This window comes from Poecilia latipinna, unplaced genomic scaffold (assembly GCF_001443285.1).
Source record: "Poecilia latipinna isolate Pla-1442-1.1 unplaced genomic scaffold, P_latipinna-1.0 Scaffold1535, whole genome shotgun sequence".
Taxonomy (NCBI): Eukaryota; Metazoa; Chordata; class Actinopteri; order Cyprinodontiformes; family Poeciliidae; genus Poecilia; species Poecilia latipinna.
In genome coordinates, this window is record NW_015114151.1 from 18847 (window position 1) to 28543 (window position 9697).

Genomic DNA, 9697 nt, shown 5'->3' on the forward strand with positions numbered 1-9697 from the left:
TATATATATATATATATATATCTGCGGGCTTTTAAACATCTGTCAACCTCCAGAGGTTTGGACGCAGCTGACGATGTGTCATTTGGTTCCTGTTGATTATAAATTTGAATTTATTTTGTTAATGCAAAAACAATCAAATATTGTTATTTCTAAGAGACATATGCAAATATATATGGTTGTAGCAGTGTGTGCTTTTACCTCATTCACTGGAGTTTCTTATGTCTTCTCTCCCTTTCACTCTTTCTTACTCTGTCAACAGTTGCCATGGAAACGGTTTTGCTCTTCCTCTCCTCACTCCTGGTGTGTGTAGCCGGTAAGTGCTCCCCTGCTTACCAAAAAGAAACACGCTTGGACGTTCGCAAAGCACCCATAAGGAGGCGCTGTTTGAGCAGGCAGGGTTGCTTTGGGGTTGGGGGGGGGAAGTAAAGCCAGCCTTGGTGAGACGTTTAGCAAAAATATCAATTACCACCTAAAGGCTTCATGAGTCAGATGTACACACTGGCTCACCCACTCAGTGTGTGAGGTCTCTTAACATATAATGATATATAAAATAGTCTTTTTCTGCTTAAAAATATAACCTGTGCTATTTTGAGACACTTTTGAAAACAAACATACACCAAGTCATTTCCATCTCATCTCCTGTGTTGCCTCTTTTTTCCTTCAGTCTTCCTCTAACCTCCCCATCTTGTCTGTGCTTTTCAGCTGAATCAGACTCCAGTGTTATGGGTGAGTGCCCTACATTTACTAACAGGGTTAAAACTGAACATTTGGTTTCTAGATCATCCCCATAAAGACATGTGCACAAGAGTAAACAGTGGGAAAAATGTCAATACCATATTAGTGATTTTTTCTCTCTTTTTTTTGACCAAATTAAAACTGCTTAACTAGTTGATCTTGATTAGTTGTTCTTGAGCCTCTCCAGTGTTGTTCCTGTTGTGTGTTTTTGGACTTAGGCAGTTTATTTATACTGGTTTTAACTTATTTCTAGTAGGGAAAAAAAATATTTATTTTGGTCAAAGTCCAACAGAAGTTCAAAATACTATTGAGGAAAACTTAGCTTTGAAGAGGATGCCCTACAATGTATTGTAAAGCATTAATTCCTCTTAAACTTGTTTTACTTTATAACATCATAGCTACAAATCTAAATGTATGTTGATAGGATTTCAGGTGATTTAAAGTAGTTTAAGTAGACTAGAAAATATAGGCAAGCTTTGGGGTAAAGACTGGATAAAGCTTTATCCCTGCTCTCTTTTAGGAACTTTTTTGGATTTTTTTTACACACCATTTTGTTGTTGTTATTCGAAAGAAACAAGAAAGAGAAAAAACAGGTCATCATTGTGAAGTGGAAGTGAATAATATATATGATTTAATTTTTTTTCACCAATGAAGATATGAAATGTAATTTGTTTTGTCCTCTTTACCACCTAATTTAAATCCTGTATAATAGGCTGACGTCATGAGCCGTGCATTTAGAAAATACAATCCGGCTGTGTGAAACTTAATCTAGGTATAAATACATCTGTTAATGGCAGCCACAGGTTTTTTATTTTTTTATTTTATTTTTTAGTGGTTAAACATCATGATCATAAAGTCCAAGAAACAAAACTTGTAGGTCAGAGAAAAAGTTGTTGAGAAGTTTAAAACAGGGTTAGGTTATAAAACTTTGATCATCTCATAGAGTCCAGTTCAATCTATTATACAAAATGGAAAAAAAAAAGAAAAATGTCACAGCTGGGAAGCCATCAAACCGACGGCTGGTGCAGGAAAGCATTAAAAAGAGAAGCAGCCATCAGGCCAATAGAAACCTTTTCGAAGCTGCAGACATCCACAGCTTGGTGGAAGAATCTGTAGAAGGATTCATGGAAGACTGGCAAGAAGTAAAGCCGCTGCAGAACGGAAACCGCAGGAGGTCTGATTTGCAATTTCCCAGAATTCATCTCTAGGGGACACAGCAGCCCCCAGGAGGAGTGTGCTCTGAGATGAATGTTCTGGCTGATATGTCTAATACACTTTGTGACAATTTCCTTAAATGAGTTCAGCTACAGGTGGGCAATACATTAAAAATGTATTTTAAGAGATATCATTAAATTACTTTGAAATGTATTTAAAATGTAACTGAGAATAGCACATACTTTTATTTGTCCTGTGAGATTTTCTTTGTTCTTTACGTCCACAGAGGAGCATTCAGTGGCTGAAAATCCTTTTATTTACGGTAAGTTTAAAGCAGACGACTTGCAAATGCTGAGTGACCAAAGTGTTGTCAGACACATGTATGAAATCAATAGCTCACACATTTCTTTACAAGATGCATAAATTATTGCATTTCTTTTTTCTTTCTTTCTTTTTTTCCAGATTATGAGAGTTTGAGAATTGGGGGATTGACGTTTGCTGTGATCCTGTTTATGCTGGGCATCCTTCTAATCCTCAGTAAGAATATTTCTGCTTTCTCTGTCTGATCACATCTACGTGCACTCAAAATAATTTCAAACAGAATCGAAAATAGAGGTCTCACAGGATGTCCTTGTAATTATATTAGCGCTTCTTTACATTTTCAACCATGATAATGTAAGAAACATGTCATTCTTATGACATATTTAGAGGTCAGGCAATGATTTGTGTCTGCTTGTAGGTCGACGATGCCGCTGTGGAGGAAAACAGAAGCCCAGGTGAGTTTCTGAAGAGAAGAAGAAGAAGACTTGGTCATAACAGACTTTTAACGTTTTTGTCTATCATTAGTTAGTAATGCTGACAACCTGTAAACTCTCTCTGCAGAGCCCCTGGAGGTGAAGAGGTGCAAGAGGAGAACCTCATTGTCACCAAGGGTAACAATAACATAAATATAAGTTGATGCCTTTGAGAGCGACCAAAATACACATAACAAATTCTGTGTTGAATTTAGCAAACCCCTTTTCTTTAGCATTAGGTTTTGCTTGCTTAGCTTTCAACATGTCATGTCTACTGCTATGAAATATTTAAACCATTTTAGTATATGTTAGTAATGTGTATTCTTAGCAGTCTCATATTCCATCAAAGGCCATTAAAAAATTCTATCTGAATGTTTATATATATATATATATATATATATATATATATTTTTTTTTTTACTTTAAGTGAGCAAAAAGTCCTTGTTTTGGCGATTTTCAAGCTTTGCAAAGTGTTGAATAAATAACGTAAAGGTCTGCTGAGCGTTAACCTGGGTCCTCATAATGAAAATAAGAGCAGAGTAATTGATCATTTTCTAAAGCTAACCTCAGACATGCTGCATTTTTTGACTTTCAAAGCACATTCAATTGAAACGGTCTCAGTGGTGACACTGTGGACTTGTAAAAACTCTAAGTCCGTGTCAGAACCTGAGTTACTTCACGTTAAAGTCATTTCTGTCAGATGTTAAGACTAAAACTTCACCAAATTTATTGATAAAGCAAAAATGTAACATGATGAAAATGCAAGCTGGTGGTGCCTTTTTTTGCATACACAATTTAATTTCCCCTCTATTAAGAACTAATCCTAATGGAAGATGTGCACATTTTCATGCCGTTTTGTCCCATAATAGCCACAAAATCCAATGTATTTTTTTTTTCGACTTTATTGACTTGATCATCTTCTTATGCCTTCCACAGTACTTCCTATGCTTTCTTTCAGCAATCCCTTTCCTCTTACTAATTGTCTTCAAAGCAAAAATTAGTAGAGTGTGTGACTGATAGTTGGTCCCCCACTGCCTTTTGGCTGTTTCTAATTATTTTCTTGCCTGGTCTATCAATTTATCAGGAGACTTGGTAGTTTTGCCGATTTTCTCATTTCCTTTCTATTTTTGAATAATTAAACAGCGCTCTGTTGAATTTTCACAGCTTAGAATGTATTTTTAAAACACAAATCTGTCTTAACTTTTCCCAACTTGTCTGAGATGCGTTTCTCGTGATGCTGTTTGTTCACGTAAATTTCTCTAAGTCCTTTTACGGAACTCGTTTGTACTGAAATTCAGCTACATGCAGGTGAACTCTATTTGGTACATACGGAGCAAATGGTTGTACTGGACTTATCTGAGAATAATCAGTAAAAACGAGGTGAAAAACGAATGCATGACACATTCTTTGCATTTTGGTTTATTAAATTTGCACAAAGAAAGTGTTGTTTTCCTTCCAAGTCGTGGGCTACTTTTTGCAGATCTCCCACACTATAAATACATTGCATGGTAGCTGGCATACTCCACTGTACTGAATCTAAAACCTATTTCTCTGACCCGTTTCAGCTGCAGCGGCTGCCAAAGAGACTCCAGCAGAAAACTGAGGCAACGGGAGCGGTTTCAGAAAGGAAGCAACAATAATGTTTTAAAAACAATATTTAAAAAAAAAACGACGTGAGGTTTATTCTAGTTACCTATACGGGAGGGTGAGGACAAGTTGTATACGTTTACAAAAATGTAACAAGTGAGTAGATATTTTGCCAGGTGTTCATTTTGTGTGTGTGTGTGTGAGTAGTCCTTCAGTGCTCTTGTCAAATGCTGTGCCTTTTCTGTGATGGTCTTTCACTGCAGTTTGTTGTGGCATCTTTTGGCACAAGTTTGTCTTATAAATTCTCGAGATATTTTTAGTGTTGTGAGTTCAGATGTTTTGTTGTTCTTCTATCTAACTGACTTTAGGTTTTAGGATTCGTGAATCTGTTGCTCGTTTTCTCAGTCGTCCTGAGGAACAAAAAAGTTAAAAATTGTCACATGTATATGATAAGATATATGCATATATACAGTATTTAAATTTAAATACTTTACATATGAGCTATTTAGTCAAATATACGAGATCTATGTGTGTGTTTGAGTGGTTAGGCGTGTTTGGGTGAACATGTGTGCAGGGCTGGATTTAGGAGAATGTGGGCCCACAGGGTAAATCCGTTCCAGTGAAAGATTAAAGTAATGTTTATGAATGAAGTAAAAAAGAAAAAAAACATACTTATTGTGACTAACATGTTGCATAGCTTATGTTTTATTTATATGTATATATTTATTTCACTGTAGTTTATTGTGTTGAAATTCTAAGTCAATTAGCATAATTGAATAGTTATCCATTGGAAATGTATTTTATTTTGATTTTTTTGCATGATCCTATATTATATTTTATGAAATCACATTTTATTATATGATGTAGACATGTAAACTGTGTCTGCTGAAAAGAGACGTGTTGGCCCAAAATATTGCACCACCTATGCTAGAGCTGTGGTCCTACTGCCAAATGCAGAAATACACTGCTCCGTCAGAGCCAGCAGGAGGGTCTTAGTGTTGTCAATCACTCTGATGTATGAGCTGCAGCTACGCTAACGGGGAGGAAACGGCTGATAATTTCAGGAAGACTGTTTACTCGCCGTCAATTGGTGGTCATGCTTACTAGCCTGCATGTTCACGGCAAGCTCCATTGTCAGGAAGGAGCTGCCGCAAAGCAGATAACAAGAAGGGTGTGAGCAGCACATACATGAAGGTGATTGACAGTGCTAAGACCCCTCCTCCTGGATCTGATTGGTTGTTTCTGACTGACTGGTGTATTTTTGCAGACAGCAGTAGGACCTCATGGAGAAGGCAGAGGAGCTTAACTTCTTCCGCACATCAACTGTTTAATAATATGACAACACGGTGACAGTTTTAATAAATATGTAAAGAAACATGTTTTTTTGTTTTATTTTTAAAAGTTACATTCTGCATCTTTAACAACAACCCCCCAAAATGCAATGCCCCCAGGCTACTGCCTCGGTCCCCCTTTTTCTTAAGTCCGGCCCTGGATGTTTATTGTTTGGTGTGCAGGATTGTGAACACATCACATCTGCTGTGGTTGTGCATCTCTCCATGTAGGTTAGCCTTTTACAAGACAATCTCAGCGTTGCTCTCTGAGCGGGATTCGCAGGTTTCTGCACGGGCTCCTCCACTGTTGTGTGTGTGTGTGTGTTTTTTTAACCACCCGCAGTGGAGAGAGCTCACACATCAGCTGTGTCACTGCCTTTATTCTCTACATATCTACTGCACTGCCGCGTCACTGGCTCCACTGGGATTAACCGGTCTCTAGCAGGCAGTGATTAGCTTCCCCTCTGCTTGCAGTCACTAGCGCTGCAAGCTCTTCAAAGCGGGGGAAGTCTTCTTTTCCTGTTATTATTTTTGCTTTCCACTGTCACAGTTTTTTTTTCCTTTTCTTTTCAAATGACTACACATTCTCTGAAAGACAAAGTGTGGATGCTCTGTTTGAGAGGTTTAATCTCAAAAGCTGTGTGTTATTTCTGTGCCAGTCTGTGTTAAAAGTAGCTAAACGCGAGCTAAAGCAAAGAGTGGGAACAGACTGCTGTACAACTACTGCTGTGTTCATCTCCTGCATAAAGCCTTGTTGTGTAGCAACCTGTTGTGCTTTTGGCATAATTGAATAAAAGTGTGTTCAAAGACAGAGTGTGCCTTTATTCATTTTTTTTCTTCTTCTGTAAAACATCTCCTTCTCTCCAGAGTGTTTCATGGTTGAAAGCATTAAGACGACACCAACCCTCCATCAATGTCAGTCAAGGTTGTTTCATTGTCAAAGCTTTGAAGCAGCGCGTGTGGAAGGGGCGTCTTTTGCAACAACTTAGATTGTAACGTCCTCCTCTTTTCCTTTAACGATTCCAAAGGTTGCCTCTTCTTCTCTATATCTGCACTAAGTTTATGAGACTGTAAATATGTAACCAAGTGGTTGCACTGAAGTAATGTGGAAGGAATGGAAAACTTGTATGTGTGTGTGTGTGTGTGTGTGTGTCTGTGTAGGTATGTGTGTGTGCAAGGGGGTGGATCTGTAAGTTTGGAAGATGGGTTGCAGACAGGACCACCCACACCTGCCCACACACACCTGGACAGAGGTAACACAGAACATTCAGCAGCTCAGGTAGGTTATTCCTCGTTTTGTAAGAATATTTCATAAATAAACTATGCTTGTCGTTGAAAATAATTTCAGATTCATAGTTATGGTGCTCACAGGTGTAATGTATATTACGACTGTGTAAGAAAGGGTGAAGTGTCTTCTTGGCAAAGTTGATATCATGTTTTGTGTGGAAAAAGATGCAGTTTGTATGTAAAAAGTATTTTCTCCAAACCGGTGATACACGTTAAATAGGTATATAAGTTAAAAAGTACATTTAGATTACTTCATTTGGGTGTTCTTATCAATTTCACTTTTTTTTTTTTTTAAGATATTGTTTTTGCTGTGCGTCTTCGTTAAAGTCACTTTGTGTCAACACCGCGGAAAGCGCAGCTAGTTTTTCATACTCCGTCTATTACTTTTATCTGACCTTTCAAGGTTCAAGGTTAATGAATATCGCCGCCATAATGCATTAATGAGTAACCTCTTTCCCCTTGGTGAACGTCCTCAAGCTCACTGGTGGATGGAAAAGGCCAGGACACATAATACATACAGCAGTAAAGTCCATAATTCAGTGAGGCGCGTTTCAGCTGAAAGGAGAGACCACCAAGGAAAATGTTAGTCTGTTAATCTGTGGGAGTTAATGATTATAGGTCAAAAGATGGAGCTTGAATTAAAAGGTTTTCTCTGTGTGTGTATGTGTGTGTACGTGTGTGTAGGGGTGTGTGTGTGTGTGTGTGTGTGTAGTTCAAGGGTAATGGTAGAAGGAATGGAGAGTAAAAGATCAATAATACCATTAGCCTCTTTAAATTCCCAGCAAAGATCAAGGCAGTCACATTGTGGCTGCAGCAGGAAACCTAATGAGGCAATTTGTCAGAACACACACCGCATAGAGTTTCTGTGCCTTTCATTGAGCGTTCATCTAAAATAAAGAAGCTGAAATTAATGAACTTCAGCGGTTCTTTAGGCGTACTTTAAAATGAAGGCCATCTTAAATGAAATACTTTCACCTTCACTGCTACCAAAAGCGTTCAGACATCAAACCCGCTGAGAAAACTCGGCAACAATGACTGCAAGAACTGCAATAAATGACTTAATCTTTTGGATATTTTTGACGCGGCATGCGCTTGTTGTTAAAGTTTTGTTCACTTTCTGCTTTCTGTTCGTACAGCTGAGTCAAGAGAACCCGCACAGACAAAGCACCATGTCTTCGGCAAAAGGTGAGTGAAGCTGCTCATTACCGCTTGATAACAAGTGGAAAAACACTTTAGCATGACACCGTGCAATTACGCAATCACAGTCTCTCTCAGGACGACAAACATCTGCAAACTAATAAATCCCACCGTACTACACACAAGCTACTATCCGTTTTTCATTCTGCTTCTTTGAAACTTGAGCGTGAAGAGAAACAAGTGAGCATCCTGTAGCATCGCGGTACCTTTTTTGTTTAATAGAAAAGATCCCAGTCAGTGATTTTTTTTTTTTTTTTGGGCTGGATTTCTTATTTTCACACTTCAATATAAAGTCAGTTTCTAGACAAATCAAATGAATGAATTGACTAAAATGATCAAGTTATCCTGCCCTTATGTGAAAAAGTAATAACCCTCTGAATCTGCACACTGCTTGTGCCAACCCTTGGTGGCGACAACTACCGTTTAACTTTTACAGAGAGTTGACATTTTTGTTTTGCACCACTGTGTGAGATATTTTGTGCAATCAAATTGTTTTAATTCAGTTGCAATAAAAAAAGTTTATTTAAGTTGATGCCTTTGTATCTTGATGTGATTTAAGTCCTGACTTTGACAAGCAGAGGTAGACCTATTAATGCGCTTTGGGCCATTTTCCTGCTGCGTGACCCAGTGTGCTTGACCTTTAGTTTACCAAATGAAGGATAGACATTCTGCTAAAAGATTTTCTGTTGGAAAGCAAAATTCAGCATTGCATCAATTATTGTAAGTTTACCAGGTTTTGACTCAACAAATCAGCCCAGGACTGTCACAATATTCCACCACTGTCTTGAACTGTTGCTGTAATATTTTTTGGTTAGTTTAACTGTTAACTTTTTGCCTTTCTTGGCAGCCAAGTTTTTCCTCAAAGGTCGTAGGGATCATCAAGATTTTTTTTTTATTTATTTTTTTATTTTTTTTTTTTTGGTAAAAGTGCCTTTGTGGTAATTTTGTGCAGCTGTGTTTCTATTTGTTATTTATTTTTTTATTTTTTTGCATCGAACCCTTTCTATGGACACATTTTTGCTCAATTTCTTATTGAATGAATCGTGAACTCTGACCTTATGAAGTTTCTTCAGATGGAGGCGTGATGTCTTGCTTTGTGAGGTCTTTTAATCCACTTTATGTTGTCAGAAAGTTTCTATTCGTTTTTGTGATTCTACAGTTCTGGTCGCGATCAGGTATGAATATTAGCTGCTTCATTTGATCTAACAAGTAAATTTATGCTTAACAAGTGGTAGATTACTTAAAAAGTAAAATACAACCTGTTATATTTTCACTTTAAAAACATCCTTTTTCATTTTTTTAAGAGTTTTCTGCTTGTGTCCTTTCCTTGTCTCCGCTCAGAAGCAGCAACTGACTGGGATGCAGACTTTACTTACGGTGAGTAGTTGTTTCCTGGAAATCTACATTTGACAGTAGAACAGTGTACTGCATATATTGCCAGCATGAGTTATAAGGCATAATTAAAGGAAAACAGAAGGATTATTGAGCATAAAAAGAGAAAAGTAGACTGCAGGGTTAGAGTCACAGACCTTATGAGTAACTGTGATGACTTGGTGATGTTTTTTATGCAACTTTTCAGACTATGAAACACTGCGTGTTGGAGGACTGATC

At 37.7% G+C, this 9697-nt stretch overlaps 1 protein-coding gene across 4 annotated transcripts in view; it reads left to right on the plus strand.

Annotated features, from left to right (window-relative positions):
• The window catches only part of fxyd6 (FXYD domain containing ion transport regulator 6), a 13403-nt gene extending 8716 nt beyond the window's left edge, over positions 1 to 4687 (plus strand). For 2 of the 4 annotated variants that reach the window (XM_015058354.1, XM_015058353.1), the window contains exons 2-8: positions 260 to 313; positions 703 to 726; positions 2177 to 2212; positions 2353 to 2427; positions 2630 to 2666; positions 2773 to 2822; positions 4250 to 4687. In XM_015058354.1, coding sequence (XP_014913840.1) covers positions 265 to 313; positions 703 to 726; positions 2177 to 2212; positions 2353 to 2427; positions 2630 to 2666; positions 2773 to 2822; positions 4250 to 4287 — 309 coding nt within the window. In that variant the 5' untranslated portion in view covers positions 260 to 264 and the 3' untranslated portion in view covers positions 4288 to 4687. The remainder of the gene's footprint in view (positions 1 to 259; positions 314 to 702; positions 727 to 2176; positions 2213 to 2352; positions 2428 to 2629; positions 2667 to 2772; positions 2823 to 4249) is intronic. The other 2 variants (XM_015058356.1, XM_015058355.1) reach the window with 1 other exon arrangement.
• The last annotated feature ends 5010 nt before the right edge of the window (positions 4688 to 9697 follow it).